Genomic DNA, 20470 nt, shown 5'->3' with positions numbered 1-20470 from the left:
ATCTAAGTGGTGACCTCTCTCCCAGATTTCTCTGTCAAACATACTCTGTACTCTTCTAAACATTCATCACAATCTGAAATGATCTTGTTATTTGTGTTTACTCACTGTCCTCCCTCTAGAATATGTACTCCTTCAGGACAGAGCCCTTCTTTCTCCTTTACCAATGAATCCCCAGCACCTGGAACTGAGCTTAGCATATAGTAGGTGCTCAGTAAATAATTTGTGGAATTAATCCACTGGCCAAATGTATTGATCAATGCACTCAAATATCTCATCTGCAGTGTGAGAAGATGCATAGTATCCTGCCCACCTCAATCATTTCTGTGCCAGATTCTGCAAGTATATTGTGCACCTGGGAAGGTGGTTGATAGTACGTGTCCATCAACACCTTGCTTAACCTTGGACATGGTAGTAATGCTGGGCTTGCTTAGTCTGAAACCTGGATTCTGATTTCTCAGGTCCAGGTAAAGTTGGAATTTACACAGACACTAGCTGAATAGTAAATATTTTTATTCTTTCTTTCCATGATCAGCAATTCTGATTTAACTGGGCCTTATTCCCAGAGTAAGCATATGTCCCAAGGAATGTAAAATAAAGCATTAAATTCTGTTTTCAGTGATTCTTTGCCCCAAGGCCTCTGGTCATTTTGTCTTCTGACCTCACCATTTGCTGAGACCTTTACTTTTTGGGAGGCTTTCTGCTTTTGTTCTTTCTTCTGTTTCATTTGAATGGCACCTGTGATGTCCCCAGTATGGGTAAAACAATGTATCTGGATTTCCACATTAGATCTCAGAGAAGTCTTCTCTCCTGGGGAAAGTTCCACCAGAGGCACAGTGGCCAGTAGTGAGTGGAGTCCCAGGGAACAGACCAGCCCCTTATCTGCAGTTCTACTCTCTAAACTCTTCTGCCATTGACCCACAGACCACGTTCCCGACTTCCGCTGCATCTTGCTCCACTTTTCAGTGAAGTCATTTCAGTGTGTGGCATTTCTCTCGTGTTCAGTCAGTTAAAAATGAAGGAGAACAGAGCTTTAAGAACTATACCGCCACATAATACTTGGGAATGTTTTTACCACAAATGATAATCTGTGTGTAGTTACTGAGCTAGTGGGTTTGGGGTAGAGTTTCTAATGCAGTCCTTAGGGAAAACAAAATGAACAGAAAAGGAGGTCTTTGTGCATTGTTGGTATAGCTTAAGGGTCTCACAGGATTTTAATCTCTGCAAAAATAGGGAGTTTGCTACAATGGAGCAGGATACCTGGCACATTCCCACTAGTGGGCCTCCTGTCGGCTAAGGCCTGATTGGCCAGCACAAGTAGGTTTTGCAGCTCCTTTTCCGCAAGCTGTGGCTTCCCAACTGCTCCAAGGAAAGAATGCAAGGCAGGAGTATCTCAAGAAGAATAGAATGTGCATGTTTTCATTGACTTTAATCTCAAGGCACTAAAAATGTGTGTGTGTGTGTGTGTGTGTGTGTGTGTGTGTGTGTGTGTGTGATATTATTGAAAGCTGATGGCAACAGTAAATATATCAGTAGAGCGGAAAAATGAAAAAAAGAGTTTTGAGAAATATCCACCTCATTGTGAAAGTTGTCCATGGACTTCTATGCAGAAAAAAAAGCGTATTTAAGTAAAGAGAAGGCTCAAAATATGTAGTTTAATTAGCCCTTTAACACTGTTTCATGAGATAAGCCATACAGTCCTAAAATAGGAGGTAGCAAACATTTTATCTTCCTTATAGAGGAGACCAGAAGGGTGAAGTGCCTTGTCCACAGGCATTGAAAGCTGAGTCAGAATTAGGCTTAAGCGCCCAGGATGCCTGTCCATTTTCAAAGGACTAGGTACTCTTTCAGTTTCCTGGTCTCAGACGCAGCCCAGCACGCTGCCTTCCCCGCGGGATCAGATAATATCTGTTGACTTCTGTAATACACACCACTTCTAAAACATTCCCAGTTAAAGTCTTAATCTCTCTATCTAAACTCTCCTCCTCGATTCAGCTCTCAGTAATGTCAGAATTCAGAACTTACTGTTTAGAACTGTGCTGTTCAGTAGGAAAAGCACTAGCCACAGGTGGCTCTTGAGCACTTGAAATGTGGCCAGTCCCATTAAGATGTGCTGTAAGTATAGAATACATGCCGGATTTCAAAGATTTAGTATGAAAAAAAGGAGTGTAAAATGTCTCATTAATAATTATTACATGCTGAAATGGTAATCTTTTGGCTGTATTGGCTTAATAAAACAAATTATTAAAATAATTTTATCTGTTTCATTTGGCTATTTAAAATATGGCTACTAGAAAATTTTAACTCATTTATGAGCCTGGTGTTATATTTCTGTTGGACAGCACTGCTCTAGACAGTTGTCACCTAACCATATGTTGCATTTAGCCACACATTGTCTTGCCTTAGCTCTTATTAGATTGTGTTGTTCTGTTATTTAAAATTCCATCTTCTCACCTGAACTGTCACCAGCTTAGGGACATGGACTATGCTTTATTGTTCCTTGAGTCCCTAGCATCTAGCATGATATTTGATATTTTGTTGCTTGATTATTCCATATTTTGCTGACTTTTTCCAAAATAGGTTTTGTCCAATTCCACTCTGGACAATGATAAGGAAGTGCAGATTAAATTGTGTTTGGAGTGTAGCTTTTTTCAAAAGGATTGATTTTATGTAATTCTTAATTCATTCCAGAAAGATTAACATTCCTCTAAACTGGACTATTAAAACCCAGGAAACATGCAGTGGGTGCTGGAATTTCCTGACACTCCTGCCCAGCAGAGAGCAGCAGTGTTAATTGATGATTAAGGGTCATAATTGCCACCTAAAAATCTTGGGGAAGCTCTACATTAAGCTCAGAGATTTTGAGCCCCATTTTCCAGAACCTGTCGGGGTATAGGTCTAGGTAAATAAGGCACATTGGCCCCAGTGGCTGCCAACCTTGAACCAGGGTTGAGAAGAGAGGGCTGCGACCAGCCGTGATTGCTAAGTAACTGCCAGGAACTCTGACCAGATGGCTGTGATTTCCAGAGTCCCTGAGAAAATACTAGGGGATGCACCCTGGGTGGCCTTACCCTTTAAACATCCTACAATTTTGTAACTGAGGTTGTGGCTGGACCACATGCTTATAATTTCTAGGCTGGCTGTATTATACCTAAAATACAGTCATTTCTGCTGGTTGCCTGGGAGAGTCTGACCTTTCGCTGGGTTTTGTGACCAGAGGATCCCTGAGCCACTGCTTTTGGTTCTGTTGTTAAGGAATATTTAATAATGCACCTTTGGAAACCTCCCCTCTTCAGGGGGAGATTTATTAGGTCTCACTGCTGTGGAATGATCCCACTCCATTGACCACATTATTGCCGTAAATTTATTAGGACCGGCTCCCTTTGGCAACGATGCGTGAAATTAATGATTGTCTCTTTAGAGAAGTAGTTAGAAGGATTTGTAATGACAAAGATTCTGAAGTAACAATGGTCTCATCTGCCCAGGTTCCCCAGCTTTGCAGCAGCAGAACCCCATGGATATCCTCATGTGGCAGTTGAATCAAGGGAGATTAAAGCTACAAGAGGCAGCTCAGGCCCAAAATAGTACTTTCTTTGGGTTTTTCATCTTTCCTAGGTTATGCCCTAGGAAAACCGAGTACCAAAATCTATAGCTGGGTTTCTAGGGTCTCATAGACACCAGGTAAGAATTCCCACATTATAAAATGAAAATAAGCATTTTCCACTTGGGCAGCCTAATAATTAAGGTGACCATGTGTCACAGTTAATGCCTGTTGTCCAAGTAATCTATTTGAAAGTTCCCCCTTTTACTCTCAAAAATGTCCCAGTTTGGCTGATAAAATGTATCATAGTCCTACTATGAGCACGTGTTCCCCCACTCAAGCTCACATACCCCTACTTGCCCTCAGCACTCATCCAGCATCCCCCTCATAGAGGAGCTAGGCTCCATAGTGATATATAAATTAAACCTGCAGCCTCCTTCACTGGTCCTCAGACTCAGATCCAGAAAGCTCCTGGGGCCAGAGACCGCCCAGAGAACAATATCACCTGCACAAACTCTTCCCCAAGAATCAACTTCCTTTGGATGCCATCTGAAAGTAGCCCTTCATTTGCATGTGGAATTGCTCTGGGTATGTACCCAGCCGGTGGGAAGTGAGGAGGAACTGGGTAGGGAGAGTCCTCAAGAGTCTGGGAGTGGGTAGGCTAGAGAAACAGACCCTGCTTGTGGAGCCTGAGGGTGATGACCGCCACCTGCCTCTGGCATTTCGTTGGAAGATTGTATTCCTCAGACTCCAGGTTTTCCCCCTACTTCCCCCCCCAGTGCCCCCCTCCCCCTGCCCCTGTCTGGCAGTTGCCATGACAACACAATGTCTGAGCACTTCTAATTACATCTGTCTATTTCTCCTAGAACCATACCGAGCCACACATATGGAGACTTCATTTAGTCCAGAGTTTCTTGCTGGGTTTTAACCCCTTCTGCATTCCCTGGGCTGGAGAATAATTGCCAGGATGCTGCAAACTTGACAGATGCTTTTCAGCTCCACTACCCCAAAAGATTCCCAGGGCTTTGTCTATGTCTTTAAAGAGGAGACTTAGGCTGCTCTGCTATGCTGGGTCTCTGGGTCTCTCTGTTCTATTTTGTTCCAGTCAACCCTGCCTTCTTGGCTTTCCCCCCACCCTCTTGCCCGCTCCATTCTGTCAAATGGTCTCAGCTCTTGGTTGGACATCACAATTCCTTTTCCCCAAGCACCAGGGGAAATAAATCACACGGGCACAGCTAAGTCTTTGCCCTGCCCTGGCAACTCATTTCAGTGTATTCCAGCCCACTGCAAGGTCAGCCTAGTGGATGAGCCAGAGGGGAGTGGCTAGAGATATTCTCAGACTGGAGGAGGGGAAGAACAAGGCAAGAAGCCTCTTTTTCTCATGTAGGAAGACTGACCATCTTGCCTTCCTTCTACCCATAGGGCAGTGTCGGGTGGGGTTCCTGAGAAGAGGTAACACAAAACAGCTGCCTTGATAATAAGCCCATTTGCACAATTTCTCTTGGCCTCTTCTCACGTGCTTCTCTTCATGTCCACTTCTCCCTTTTATAGGCCACCTTGTTGGGCTGCTCTTGGGTGGCCTGTACGCTACACTCTGAAGTCCCACCCAATTTTGCCCTCCCTGAGGGACCTCATATTCCCGCATCACCTCATCTTCCACCCTCCCTCCCTCCACCAAATTCTCATTCCCTCAGCGTATCAGCTAGGTTATACATTAATTGTGAACAAGGACATGTCTGAAAGTCATTTCAGTCCCCCATTGTTCTCCTGTCCACTTTATCAAAACACACATACACGTGCACCCCAATGTCTTTCTGTGGGTCTAAGGCAATCTCTAATTAGTGAAATTCCAAGCTAAATATTTATGGCCTAGTGGAAGAGTTGGGTCTTGATCCTATTTCCCCAAAAAGACTGGTCCTGGAAGGGGGCAGCCCCAGGAGGGAAGCTGGCACAAGGGCTGGCTTTCTGCCCCTGCTCCAAGTCCTTAGGGCAGTGGGGTTCAGTCCCCCTTTCATACTTTCAACGAAGGTTGACTGAGTGTCACAGGGTGCTATGCCAGGACCTGTGACAGAACTCTAAAACATAATCCTTGTCCTTTAGAAACTTATAGTTCAGCTGGGAAGACAAAATCTGCACAATTAAAAGTTTTTTAAAAGTGATCAAAAGGAGTTCATACAGAGAGGGATGAACGTTCAGAGAAGGAAGGAGGAATTCATACCAATCAAAAGGAAAAAGTCACTGAGGATGGAGTGGTGTAACTTGAGCTAAGCTTTGAAGGACAGGAAGAATTGGGGCAATCCAGACGATAAATCAGACTTCCCCTCTCACTGTTGTGGCCTCTCCCTTTGCGGAGCACAGGCTCCAGACGCACAGGCTCAGCGGCCATGGCTCACAGGCCCAGCCGCTCTGCAGCATGTGGGATCTCCCGGACCGGGGCACGAACCCGTGTCCCCTACATCGGCAGGCGGACTCTCAACCACTGCGCCACCAGGGAAGCCCGGTGACATTATTTTTTTAGCTGGTCCTGTGGGATGTTCTTTGCCCATCTGAAGGTTAAAGAAGCAGATAACAATACCTCATGGTGCTGACATTTTCAAAGGGTAATGAGTTTTCTTTTCAAACGTAGTACCTCAGTTGCCCCATACCCTTTATTTTAGTCTGCTTTGGCCACCTGCTCTACTCACAGACACCTCCTGAAGTGCCTATAGCCAGAGGACTTGAGAAATGAGGATTCCTGGAGGTGAGAAGGCCAAGTAAACAATGAAGTCACCCAGAAGAGAGGAAGAAGGCTGAGCCACGTGCCAAAGACCTGGTTAAATGTGGCCAAGTAGGTGACAGTGTTGGCATTGGTGCCAGATCATGTGAACCACCTTGGAGAGCGGTGGATTGCCTTTCAGTTTTAGGGAGAGCCATGTGCAAACTGGGATGATGGAAAGGAGCCACAAATGGTTATCCCCCAGTTCAGGGAAGGTACCCAAGTTCTCTGCCACATTGGATTCCTTCCTTAGGAGTTATGTGATATCAGGAGCTACCTAAATTGAGAAGAGCCCAGGCCAAAAGGGCTGGTGAGGAGAACTTGTAGCTCTTAGCCTGTATTCATGTCTCTTCTGCCTTCCACCAAAGCAGGGGAATAAATCCTGTATTCCACTCAGAAGTCCAAAGAATGTGAATTCTCTTTTGTTCAGGGCTTGGGAAGCCTGGGGAGGTGGAGGGTTGGCTTGCTTGGGAAGGAGTGCCGGGAATGTGTGGGGATGTTGGTCCAGATGTGGCCAGCACTGCAGGGGACACTTCTAAAACTGGCTCTCAGAACTCTTCCACAGCTGCCCTAGAGCTGTCTCCCTTCTTTAGTTGAGGGAATTGGGACTTAGGTGTGTGCGTTTTTTTTTTTTAACCTTTAATCAACCATTTTCCTTGAACTACATGTGGAAATAATTAGAGCATGAATGCTGAGTAAATGTAAGTCCTGGCAGTCCCAGACATACTTCAGTGACAGGTTCTTGGCAGGAATGAAGAATTGTGAATCTCATGTGAATTTCCTTTAGCCATTCTCTCCCTTCTTTTCTTCCTTTTTTTTTCTTGCAAGGCAAACACAAATAGAATAAAAATGTTATTAATGGCATTCTAGGGGAGTAGAGGGTTCCAACCAGTTAAGAGTGAAATCAGGCCACTCAGTTGGGGTCCCATTACTGCTCCCCTGATTTCCTCTGCCATGATCCAGGAGGGAATGAAAAAGCATTGCTTATGAAAATCCTTTGACTATGAAATCCAACTTTAATTCCCCCACCAAAGCCCAGCAAAAACCGTGAAACACCCTCAAGAGGGTCTATACATAACCAACATCTTTAGTTTAGTTTAGGTTAGTTTCCTTGGGAGATTAAAGTTTGATACTCAGGAACATCTGAAATGGTAAATTCCTGTGCTTCCTAGGTAAGAGAATTCTAACAGTTTAAGGGACTTTGGCATCATCAACAACACTTACATTTTATAGATGGGGAATCTGAGGCCCAGAGAGGTCAAGCACCTTGCCCTAAGTCACACAGTGTGTTAGAAGCAGAGACATGTCCAAGGCCTCTCTCCAGGCTCTTGCACCAATTCTCTTTACATAGGACCTCACTGCCTCTGCCTGGTCTGATGCCTGGGTTACTGATTCAGGTTTTAGCAGAGGTTTAAAAGTTTTTTTGTGGGTTTTTTTTTTTTTTTTCCTACTTCCCAATGTTTGCCAGAGCATTTCTCATGCAGTGCCATTCATCTTCCATTTCTAGGAGCTCTCTGGACTTCCTGGTTTTGCTCCCAGTTTTCTGAGTGTGCCTACTCTGCTTTCTTGGCTGGTCCTGCCTTCACAGCCCCCATACAGTTGTGCAGGCTCTTCACTGCACAAGGAGGTGAGGGCGGCTGAAATCCAGCCTGCACTCTGCTTGCCAAGCCCTGTAACCTGGCCCGGTGTTGCATCTGCCCAAAGGGGAAGACACGTTTTCTGATTTGCACAAGGACCCCATGGGCAACCTGCCTTCCTTTCTGCTGCTCTCTGTGCTCATCTTGTCCCTTTGTCTCAGTTGCCCTCAGCCCTCCATTCCCACCCTTTCCTCCTGAGCTCATTTGTTCTCATCATCTACACAGATGATGTCCAGATGTGCACCTCCAATCCGTTATTTTCAACTTCGTGGGATGTTTTACTGTCCCTTTAGACTAATGTCCATAACTAACTCATCATCGCCTGCCCCTCTTTCATTCAGCCCCTTCCCAGGGCTCCACTCTGACAGACACACCAGCAGCCTTCCAGGCCTTCAAAGCCAAAGATCTTGGCAGCTCCCTGGATTTTCTCCTTCCTCTCTTCTGTCTGGTATGTTGCCAGATCCCCTTGTTCTTTAGAGATTGCTCTTGGATTTCTTCCTTTCTCTGAATCCATGTCACTGCCTTCCATGAGACTTATCACCCCAGACTCTTTCTAGCTGGTTTCCTTGTGCCCCCAATTCCTCCTGACCTATTTCTTCCCACATACCACCACCCAACTGTTCTTAAAACCCTCCTGCTAGGGTTTCCCTGGTGGCGCAGTGGTTGAGAGTCCGCCTGCCGATGTAGGGGACACGGGTTCAAGCCCTGGTCCGGGAAGATCCACATGCCGTGGAGCGGCTGGGCCCGTGAGCCATGGCCACTGAGCCTGCGCGTCCGGAGCCTGTGCTCCGCAACGGGAGAGGCCACAACAGTGAGAGGCCTGCGTACCACACACACACAAAAAAAACCCCTCCTGCTCAGAAACTTACAGATTTTCTGTCCAGATCCTACCATTCTTCAGGACGAGTCCCACCTCGTCCATGACACCCATCTCCTAAGGTCAGCCCCATTGACTTCAGGACTGCATTGGTCTGTGTGTGTTAGTTTCGTCTCCCGGACTACGTTAGAAACTTCTGTGAAGGCAGAGGCCATATCCTGTACTCTTTTAGAGTATATGCCACAGGACTTGTACCATGCTGGTCACAGGCTGTTATCCTCTTTTCTTTTTTTTAAAATAAATTTATTTATTTTATTTATTTATTTTTGGCTGCGTTGGGTCTTCGTTGCTGTGCGCAGGCTTTCTCTAGGTGCAGCAAGCAGGGGCTACTCTTCGTTGCGGTGCACGGGCTTCTTATTGTGGTGGCTTCTCTTATTGCACAGCACGGGCTCTAGGCACGCAGGCTTCAGTAGTTGTAGCACGCGGGCTCAGTAGTCGTGGCTCACGGGCTCTAGAGTGCAGGCTCAGTAGTTATGGTACACGGGCTTAGTTGCTCCACGGCATATGGCATCTTCCCAGACCAGGGCTCGAACCCGTGTCCCCTGCATTGGCAGGAAGAATTTTAACCACTGCGCCACCAGGGAAGCCCCTGTTATCCTTCTTGTTTGTTGTTATAGGCATTATCAAATACGCTTTCTGAGAGGTTTAAACTCCTTGCTTTGGCTTTCACTGAAGAAGACTAGAGGACTATCCATACCCTCTACTTTGTCCTTTAAAATGGGCAAGTCTCAGGCAGATGGTTGGAAAACAGAAAATGATACCATGCTCACACCTAACAGACTAATTCAGGGTGGAGAGTGGTCTGGCTTAAAAGTTTCCATTCAGGGTTCTGATGAAACTGAAGGGTGAAATTGTGAAACCAGGGAACTTACAAAAAGCACCCTTTAGGAAGACTGCCACGCTATCTTGGGAATTCCCAGGGGTCACTCTGAAGACTGTTGACAGATAGTGGGGAGCCCAGGAGCCCCTGTCAGAGTGACATCATTGCATGTGCCTGAGTTGGGGAGATAGCATGGCACTCCACAGGAAGACACCCAGCTCATTGCTGTGGACCATGACCTGAAGGCATGGGAGCAGAAATGCCTACCTGCCTCACACACAGCTCAGAGTTACAGCCTCCTCACTGCCAACAGGGATGAATACTCCACCCTCATAGACCCTTGTGAGATTATTTTCAGTCCATGTGAAAGGGCCTAACATATTGCTAACTCTGTGCTTACTAAATGCCACTATTTGTTTATGCTATGACTGGACAAGACCACTGCAGAAAACTGAACTTACCATTATATAGAAACCAAGTATCCAGTCTGCCATGCTCTATCTGGGCCACCTCAAAAAAGTCCTAACATATGGAGGGGGAGGCATTCCAGAGATGGCAGATGAGCAGCTGGGAAGGTGAAAGGGCTTCCATATGAAGATGGCAGTGTAGATCCTTGTGTGACAGGGCCAGCACTTAAGAGAATGTGACAGAATCTGTAAAATAACAAAGACAGTGGTTAAGGTAAACAGCTTTGTCCCATTTGAAATTTGAAAGTAGGCATTTCCATGCACACAATACATTTGGGGGGTGATGCAGCCCTTATTTTGATATCATGAAGCTTAGCCATGCCTTACCCCAAACATCCTGAGTGCATTGTCGCTGGCCACTGACACTGACACCAACCTGAAGAACCCCAAATGACATTTAATGTAAAAAACGTTTACTGAGCATTTTTCTCTGGCAAGACAATGTGGTGAGTCTGTGGGAAGCCAAAATGTGCGGGCGTTTAGTCTACTTGAGATATACTTTGTGTGCATAAAATATTAAATAGGGCTCTGACTAACAGACTAAAGGCCTCAAAGCCTTCTTGTTTATGGTGAGTCAGATTGACTGAGAAGCTAATTAAGCTTCATTTTCGGTCCTTTTACTTGTAAGGCCCACTTCCAAAGCCCTGTGCCCAATTTTGCAGTCACAGTGGTGTATTCTTTTGCTTAAGGGGGGCCCCTCAACTTGTTTAAGCTTCAGGCCCCACAAAACCTGGGTCTGGCCCTGGTGCCTAAACCTTAAGATGAGGGATTGGCTGTGAGCACCCACGAGGGAGGGACAAACACAGTGCCTATTGCCAAGCGCATCAGAGCAGCTGCTAGAAGTCACTCCTTCCTCCTCTTTCCTGGAATATGTAGGACGCAGCAACACACTCTTCAGAGAAAAAGAATCAGAGAATTGAGCAAGGTCACCTGATGCTCCAGCCATATTTCAGGGTCCTGAAGTGGCCTTGCTTTCTTCCTGGCTTTCTCAAGCCTGTGCTACTGGGTTCCATTCCAGAACGGCCGTCCCAGCCTGTGCCCCACCCAGGTCTCCTGCTCTCCCCAGTTCTGTGAATTCCTTTGTCCCCAGCTCTGGTGCTCAGCATATCTGAGGGGCCCTGGTGTTCCTGTGAAGTTTCCATGACTAATTCTGGCAAAGCAAGGAGAGCCTTTCTCATGTCAGCAAAGCCGCTCTGTCACAGAATAGTGGCAAGGGGAGCCAAAATTCCACCTTGGCATACGTAGGGCTGTTTTTTTTCAAAAAGAAAGTTGGGAAGGAGAAAAGGGATGGAGGGGACAGAGCCAACCCAGTTCACATTAGTGAAATGATGATGGTATATTAAGCTGACAGTTTTATGGCTTTGCTTATAAGCTTCCTCCCCTGCCAAAGCACACTGTTCTTCCAGAAATTGTTTTACTTCAGAAGACTTCTTTTAAACATTCAAAGCATATTTTATGTTCAGGCTTAGTGCTGGTCAGCCCAGAGACTCAGACACCCTGTCACCTCTACTGGTGGTTTTGCAAATAACTGGTTTTCCCATGGCTTGCAAAGGACCTTTTTCAAGTGCAAAGATAATTTCTGTTTTGTTTTTTTTTTTTTTAGACCTTGGATCCAAGACAATACCTTTTCTAGCTCTGATTTGTAGAGAGGCAAAGTGGTTTAGTGGAAAGAGGACTGGAAATAAAGTCTGGAGACCTTGGGCCAGGACCCAGGTCTGTACCCATGAAGTCTTGGACCAGTCAATACAGCTGTGAGCCTCCATTTCTTCTTTATCACAGGATGTTACATCTGGAGGGACCTTAGAAGTAACCCCTGCCTGCCTATCCTAAAAGGTTTGGAAAATAAAAGTAACAGTAAAAATTACAGACTCGTCAAAATTGCTATTCAAACAGAAAGTATCATTATCACCATGCAGTGGCTCAGAGAGGACGTTTTTCCCTGGTAAAAGTCAGCAATGTTCCCGGTCGTCTTTTACCAAGGGGAATTTGAAGTGTGCAGAGTAACATGAGACCAAACCCCCAGAGCATGGCTTGCAACACAATGAAAACAACATAAAAGCAAGCAAGTCAACATAAAGCTAGAAACTTGATGTTTCTCCATAGGGAGCAAGTATTTTGTTGATTTTTCTCAATATATCATGGTGGCCTCACTTCCAGAACACATTCCCTCTCTCCACTCAGTCACACAGGTATATTCAGACAACCGGTTCACATACCTGCGACCTCACGCTCCCAGAGAATATTCAGATGCCAACGTCGTCATCTCTACGTAGGTGAAATTCTCATACAGCTTTGGGACCTAATTCCTAAAATTTTTATGGTAGTAAAGCAGACAATTTTCTTTCCATTGTGAGAACTGCACTGCGCCTGTGACTCCTCCCTGTACCAGCCCTCGTAGCTGTACCCTCTCCCTGCAGCTCATTTGACTGTTCCCCATAAGGGATTATCAGGACTCTGGGGTCAGGCTGATCTGTGTTCCGGTTCTGACGCCGCTCTCGCTAGTTATGTGGACTCTGCACATCACAGAGCTTTTCTGAATCTTATAATTCCTCCCTGTCTGTTACATGGAACTAAAAATATGGAAACCTACACAGACGTTGTGAGGACAAAGAGATCTGTGAAGAGCCTCACTCAGTTGTAGGTGCCCTGATTAATACTAGCCCTAGGCCCTGGTCACCCCCCACAAGATTGCGGCCTTACACCTGGCAGGTTTTTGTCTCCAGCCTCTCTCCAGGCTGCCCTGCACTTTGAGTCAGTATTTCCAAGCTGGAAGGGACCAGACGCAATATTCGAAAGCAACACCTTCATCATGTCACCTGCCCCGTCCCAAACTTCCCAGGGTCTTCACTGTGCATCAGATCCATGGAGAGCCCCTTGGATCACCTGGCCTGACCCGCCCCCTGCCACCTGCGAGCCCCCACCTCATCTCTCTCTTCCACCACTCACACACCAGGCAGCCATTGTCCTGTACCTTGAGCATGTTCCTGCCATGTTTATCCCCTCTCAAGATGTTCTCCCCCACTCAGAATCAGTCACTCAGCAGATGGGTAAGAGCACCTACCGCTCTGAGGAACTTCTCAGGAGCCTCAGGGATGCTCCTGACATCCCTGCTCCCAGAGAACATAGGGCTTGGAGAAGGGCTTTCAATGACACAAAGAAATTTTTCTTCCTTATTGATTTCTACATGACGGCATGCCTGTGAATGGGCAGAATAGGGGGCTGGTGTGCTGTGAGGGCTTCATGTTAGATGTTTTTTCCCAAGTCAGCAAATCCCTGGTTCTTGGTGTCCTGATGCCCTCAGGGCACCCGCCCATTCTCCCACCCCGCTTTGTCACATCTCGATTGGGAGGACAGAGCTGGGAGGAGCTGCTGAAGCCAAAGCTGCGCTTCTGCATTGCAGCTCCAAGCTCCGTAACACAAAGAGAGAGATTGCCCCCTATTGACAGATGTGCCACCTGCAAAGAGGAATGCTGTTTAGCTAGCATTTCTCTGTGGTCTTCAGACACGATAACAGGGTTGTTAGGCCCTTGGTTTTTTCCATTCGGTCAGTGCTGCTCTCAGTATTATTCAGTGTAAGGAAGGATGGTTGGGGACTTGACAGCCCAAGGTGATGACAGCATCACGGTGGGAAAATTGTATGAAAATCAGTTGCCCTCTGTAATAACGGCCGCTTCCTGTTGTGTGGCAGGCACTGTGCTGCATGCAGTACCTCTCATATAACCCTCCCACAGTCCTCATAGGGATTAGTGTTCCCATTTTACACACTAGAAACTGAGGTTTAAAGAGAGTACCTTGCCCACAACCATGGCAAGTAAGGAGCAGAGGTGGGAGGTGGACATCAAATCTAACTCTGTCATAGCCTTAAGCACTTTCTCCTGACATTTGCTAATTATGCAAATCAAATCCCCATCATAATTTCTTTAATTTTCAATCTTATAGATATGAAAATAAATCAAATATAAAAGAATAGTTTTCCCTTTGGTTGGGTAGAACCCTAACTCTGCCACTTTCTACTTATTTAAGCTCTTAAGGCTTAGCTCACTCATCTATAAAATGGGGATAGTTATGATGTCTGATTTATGGTGTTGTCGTAGAGCTTAAATAAGATCCTGTAAAATGAAATTCACTTAGCAGGGCGCCAGGCATTTATAATAGGAGCTTAGTCATCTATTGTCTGAAGATCTGGGTTGGAATCCTAGCTCCTCATTTTTAGTTGTGGGACCTTGGGCAAGTTACTCGACCTTCCCATTTTGTTTCCTCATCTATAAAATGTGGTTAATAATACGCATGTTTTTGCAGGGCTGTCCACAGTAAGATGAAATTGTATGTATGAAAACGCTTTGTAAATTTTAATAGTACTATTCAATTATTAGTCATTATATTTTATGTAAAGGGTATCTGTTTCTTTAAATGGGTTTTTGAGAATTATTTCTGAAAAATGACTTGGGTTGAGTTCGACCTATCAGTAAAAGCTTTTATTTTTAATACTCACTAGAAACAAACATAAGATGAAAATAGGCTCTGTAAATGCCACAGGTTATTCTTCAGGAAACTCTATAATCATTAAAATGAATAATACTTAGCAAGCAGCTTGCTTTACAGTTTATGATGCAGTTCCAAATATATTATCTCATTTCATCTTCACAAGGTAGGGCAGGTATTTACCCCTATTTTACAGATGAAGAAAGCAAGGCTCAGAGAATTGAAGTGACTAATTATGGACATACAGCTAGTAAGTGGTAAAGGCTTGTGGGACTGTCTGCTGGTGTGTCTTTGAGTGTAGGCATATGTCTGAGCATGCTTTTTTATGCAGTAGTGTGTCTTTAACTCACGTGACACACTCACTGGGGGTATATATTTGGCTGTAGCCCTCAGCATGTTGTTTCATGAAGGGGGAGAGGAGAAGGTAGTCTTACGTGAGATTTTTTTTTACACTGGTCAGCAATAGCCTTTTCCTCTTCATTTTTAGAGCTGCTTGCCATTCCCAGGGAGTTTCCAAGAGGGCCCTGCCTGGAGAATATACTCGATTTTATCTCCAGTCCTGGTTTAGGAAACAACAGCTCTCCAGTACCCCCAGCCTGCTGGGAATTACTTCCTCTTTCTTTGCTCCCTGCCAGCTTTATTGAATTCGCCTTAGCAACATCCAAAAGAGAATGGGTTTAGCAACAGCTTGTGAACCAATGAAATGTGAGCATGGCAAGGGTTTCTAGACCAATGGGAGCCCTGCATGACGGGCAAGCTGGCTCAGAGAGAAAATAACCTAGAGTTTGCAAAGCAGCCTCCGGGTGGCAGCAGACCAACTTGTATTGGACATACCCTCTCAGCCCTCAACATCCACTTTGTTTATTGCTTTCTTTGACCTTTTCTTGGATGTAAAACATTTACCGACTATAAGAATTTTACAGTTACAAGCTTTGCGGGTGTGAGTTTTCTGCATGACACGGCAGACATGGCCTGAAGGATGGAATCTTAGGTTCCATCCCCCATCTTTACTATAGCCAGTCCCACGACCCCATCCCAGCCTCTGCCATCTTTGCTGGTTCTTCCACGGCCAATGCTACCCCAGTGGGCAGAAGCCTGGAGGCACTGGTGACTGCCTACCCATGCAGTCAAGAAAAGGGCTCAAGAAATCACATTCTCCGTCGTTCAGCCTCCACTACTGCTGACCTGAGTGGCAGATGAGGTGGGGCTAGCTTTCTGCCACCAATTAATAGGAGGGAAGGACTGTGTCACTGACAGATTAGTGCCTGTGAACACCCACATTGTCAGTGGCACAGACTGGGACCATTCCCTGCCTTGTCAGTTTTGCTGCACATGTCTGAACACGAATGTCTGACCACAAGTGGTTTGAGAACAGTTCTGTCATGTGATTCTTTGGCCCTCTTGGTCTTGAAGCCAGAGGCAGATATGGGCAGGGGCTGCGTAAGACCATGTCGAATAATAGCAGATCCATGTTTCCAATGGTTTAGCCATCCTTCTTTTGCCTTTTGAGATGGCAGTGCCTTGAACACTGCTCAGTGAGATTTTGGTCCTTCAGGTATCTGTATTTCTCTCAAGCATTTCCACTTCTGCCTAGCTTGCTCTTCTCATCCTGTAGGAGTCAGTTAAGGCATCTTATCTTCAGAAAGTCTTGTTTGAGTCTCACCTTCCTGTTGTTAACACTTCCTCATTGCTTTCTAGAGGTCTCTTTATTCTGTTTCCTTGGATAGCCATGGAGCTTCTTGAGGACAGGGACTATGCCTTTTTATCTCCAGTCCTTAGCCTAGTATTGGCATTTATTGGGTGCTCAGTAAACGTTTTAGAAGAAAGGAAGCCTGCAAGAAAGAAGCTCTTGCTCTTTGAGAAACAATCTTAGAGATTCATAGGGAGCTGGGCCTGAGAAGGAGCAGTGCCAGCAAGACGGATGCTGGCTGTTGGGGAGAACTTCTGGCTGTTTAGGACCCTTCAGCACCAGGAGCCTCGACTCTAGGCCACGGCCCGAGCCTGAGAGATAATCACCACCATTGGCTCATCCGGAGATGGGCTCATCTCACTGACACAAGGGTTTCCTTGATGGTTTTGTGTTTTAGGAGGAACCAAGGAGCAAATCCAAGATCTGTGCCAATGTGTTTTGTGGAGCCGGCCGGGAATGTGCAGTCACAGAGAAGGGAGAGCCCACCTGCCTCTGCATTGAGGTAAGTCCCGAGGGTGGGAGCCAGAGTGTGGTTATCTCCCTGGAGCTACCAGTCTGCAGAGCAGTGCCAACGATTTCATCATCTTTATAAAAGCACACCTTGTCTATCTGAGAGAAGTGAAATTTTTATCTCAGAAGTTAAAAATCAGATGTGAATGTAGGGATATTTTTCCTTTTAAAAAAAGTTTAGCTTTATAAGAGTTTTAAATTACAAAATTAACAATTGCTTTTTATAAGTCAAGTAGTACAGACATTTATGCAAACATAAAATTAATAATCTTCTCCATAACCCTCAAATCCCATTAGTCTGAAATAACCAGTGTAAACAGTTTGGTGTATATTTGTTCCACACGGGTTTGTTTTCTATGCAGCTATAAACATATAGGGTTTCCCCCTATTTTATACAAAAATGGGATCGTAATATAGACAGATCTAGATATACGCAACTTGTATCTTATACTCATTAATATATAACAACAACCCTCTAGGTCAGCATATATAGTTCTAACTCATTTTTTAATAGCTCAATATTTAGTGATGTACAGGAACCAGATTTATGTAATCATTTTCCTATAGATGGACATTTAGGTTGTTTCATGGGTTGTTTACCACTACAAACAATGACATCTTTCTATAAATGTTCTTACATGCTGCTGGCTTTATCTCTGTAGGATAAAGAGTCCCACTGGGGCGTGCTAGGTCAAAGGATATGCATATTTTAAAATATTAGATGGAATGCAGATTTCTCAGGTTTGGTTTTGTTTTTAATGAAGTTTAAAAAACAAAGTGACCTTTTAAGAAATACTTCTTTTGTAGGCAGGATTCTTGCTCTTGGCAAACATAAATAACCTGGATGTATGCCCTTTTTTCCCCTTTCTGTCAAATGAACCCAAGACTGGAAATTCATCTGTAATTCTACAAGTAAATACACCCACCTTAGTCCCCTGTTGAAAGATCCTGACCCATTGTCCCAGAAAGGAAGTCCCCAACTCAGAAACCTGCAAACCAAATCTGCTGGGGACTCTGGGATGTCCTCACTAGTGGTGTTCCTGGCCACTGCGTGGCCATTTAGGGTCCAGAAACCTGGTGTCTAGCCTCAGCTCGGCCATATATCATTGTGTGATTTTAAACAAATTAGTTGCCACTGGATGCCATAAAGACAGACCATGTTTGGCTTTGCTCAGGGCCAGCACATGGTAAGAACCCAGTGGTAAGTATTGGTTAAAAGAAGTTTGTCTTTCTGGGCTTTGGTATTCTGGTCTATAAGTTGGAAAGGTTGGGCTACTTTCCAGTTCCGGGGTTCTGTGTTCTTTTACCACAGCTGCTCATTTTTACTTTAGTGCCTTTATTAGGTCTGAGCAGAACTTGCTCCCCCCTTACCCCTTTCAAAAACCATGGAAGTCTCGGACTTCCCTCCTGCCAATGCAGGGGACACAGGTTCGAGCCCTGGTCCGGGAGGCTCCCACATGCCGCGGAGCAACTAAGCTCGTGTACGACAGCTACTGAGCCTGCACTCTAGAGCCCACGAATCACAACTACTGAGCTCACGTGCCACAACTACTGAAGCCCGCCCGCCTAGAGCCCGTGCTCCACAACAGGAGAAGCCACCGCCCACGCACCGCAGCAAAGAGTAGCCCCCGCTTGCTGCAACTAGAGAAAGCCCGTGCACAGCCAAAAATAATAAATAAATAAATTAAATTAAATGAATTTAAAAGAAACTAAAAAAAAATCATGAAGTCTAAAGAAACTGAGTTTGCCTGTCACAATGGCACTTTATATAGTATAGCCAAGTAGAATCAGGTTGCCAAGTGAACCTTAGTTCATTTACTATGTAGTACTTCACAAAGACCCAGGCACCCCCTGCCCCTGCCTCACAGCAACTGTTGTGAGATTAGGAGAAAAACAAAATACTAAATAAAGCCAGAGAGCAAAGATTCTTGTAGCTAGACCCTGGAATAAGTGAAGAATTGGGGTGATGGGGGTAGGGAGCTGTATGTGCTCAGTCTCTCCACATTCCCAGCTCTGGCTGTTTTGTGTCGTAGAATGTTGGAATTTAGGGCTTACCCGGTGGCGCAGTGGTTGAGAGTCCGCCTGCCGATGCAGGGGACACGGGTTCGTGCCCCGGTCTGGGAAGATCCCACATGCCGCGGAGCGGCTAGGCCTGTGAGCGGGTGCCGCTGAGCCTACGCGTCCGGAGCCTGTGCTCCGCAACGGGAGAGACCACAACAGTGAGAGGCCCGCGTGCCAAAAAAAAAAAGAATGTTGGAATTTTAAGGGATCTTAGATCATCTAGAGACATTGATTGACTTTCTACAAAATGATAGAGTGATAAATAATCCAGATTCCTGACTTCGAATAAAATGCCCTTCCTGCTAATTTGATAGGGTTGGAGTAGGGGGGATTTATTTCTTTTCATTGAGAAGAAGAGATGACCCTGGGCCAGGATCAGCACAGAGCACCACGAGGGGCTGCAAGGTGCTGTGGTCCCGCTAACAATGAGTGAGGTAAGGTCACTGATGCCAGAGCTGAGGCTCCCTGTTGCCCTGGCAGGTTAGAAGGCATCTCTGCTGGTGGGGACTCCCCTCACAAGATGGCTCTGTGTGCGTGTGCGTGTGTGCACGTGTGCACACATAACTCAGCCCTAACTGCACCAACGTCCTCCGCGGTCTGTTTCAGCAATGCAAACCTCACAAGAGGCCTGTGTGTGGCAGCAACAGCAAGACCTACCTCAACCACTGCGAGCTGCATAGAGATGCCTGCCTCACTGGATCCAAAATCCAGGTCGATTACGATGGACACTGCAAAGGTAAAGAGTGCTCTCATCACCACATCACAGCTCCAGCTGGGGAGCCATGGAACGGAGCAGTGTCTGGCTTCCTGGAGTCCTTTCCACCCTGAGCATAGTGCCCAAAGCTGTGGAGACCACCCAGTTGCTTGGAGAGGCACCCCCTTGGTGCTCATGAGCCTGCTGGGTTTGCCCTGGGTGGCCCAGGCCTCTGCCCTGTGCTTCCTGCATCAGATTCCCAATGTGGCTTTCAGTGCTGTCTGGAGATGGATAGTGGATAGGGAACCACATCAACAGTCAATAATATGGTAGCATTTAACTGAATTCTGTACCTTTTTAGAAAGCAGATAAATTTCACATATCCTATGCTTTTAAAATTTGGGCACCTCTCAGCCCTGATAATATTATATTTCCTCTAATTCACACTCAAACCATTGCTATTAAGGTAAGAGGGAAGGGGTCCCAAGCTTGTTGCTACCGAGACACCAGCCGCCTGGCCAGCCTTGAACTTCCTTGGAGAAATAAGAAGCTGTTTCCCACATGTTGGTCTCCATTTCTTTGTCCATAATGATTCTGTATGAATTCTCAAACCCCCAGCAGCACCGCGCCCCCCGCAAGCTAACAATAGGAGGTGTGATATCAGGAGGGTAACTCAGTGGCCTCAAAATGTCAAACAAAGCAGGGAAGCAAAGATCCCCAAACGTGGGACCTGGAAGGAGAGGATATAAGGACTCAAGACGAAGTGATGGAAAGATATAAGTGGCCCCCTTAATGTGGGCAGTTTTAATCCTAGCAATACACAGAAATTTCTTTTTTCTTCACTTTGCATTATGCATTTTCTCCTTTTGTCTTGCAGAGAAGAAATCTGTAAGTCCATCTGCCAGCCCAGGTGAGTGCCTGTTTCTTCTACGGTGTGCA

The 20470-nt window shown here is 45.7% G+C and overlaps 1 protein-coding gene across 1 annotated transcript in view; it reads left to right on the top strand.

The window, feature by feature from the left end:
* FSTL1 (follistatin like 1) overlaps positions 1-20470 on the top strand; it is a 50756-nt gene that overhangs the window by 16399 nt on the left and 13887 nt on the right. Inside the window, exons 3-5 of the mRNA XM_024769343.1 lie at positions 16664-16768; positions 19444-19573; positions 20409-20441. Of these exons, the coding sequence (XP_024625111.1) occupies positions 16664-16768; positions 19444-19573; positions 20409-20441 (268 nt within the window). The remainder of the gene's footprint in view (positions 1-16663; positions 16769-19443; positions 19574-20408; positions 20442-20470) is intronic.

The sequence above is a fragment of the Neophocaena asiaeorientalis genome, unplaced genomic scaffold (genome assembly GCF_003031525.2).
Source record: "Neophocaena asiaeorientalis asiaeorientalis breed wild unplaced genomic scaffold, Neophocaena_asiaeorientalis_V1.1 scaffold671, whole genome shotgun sequence".
Taxonomy (NCBI): Eukaryota; Metazoa; Chordata; class Mammalia; order Artiodactyla; family Phocoenidae; genus Neophocaena; species Neophocaena asiaeorientalis.
The sequence above is the reverse complement of the archived record's forward strand: the minus strand, read 5'-3'. Positions and strand labels throughout refer to the sequence as shown.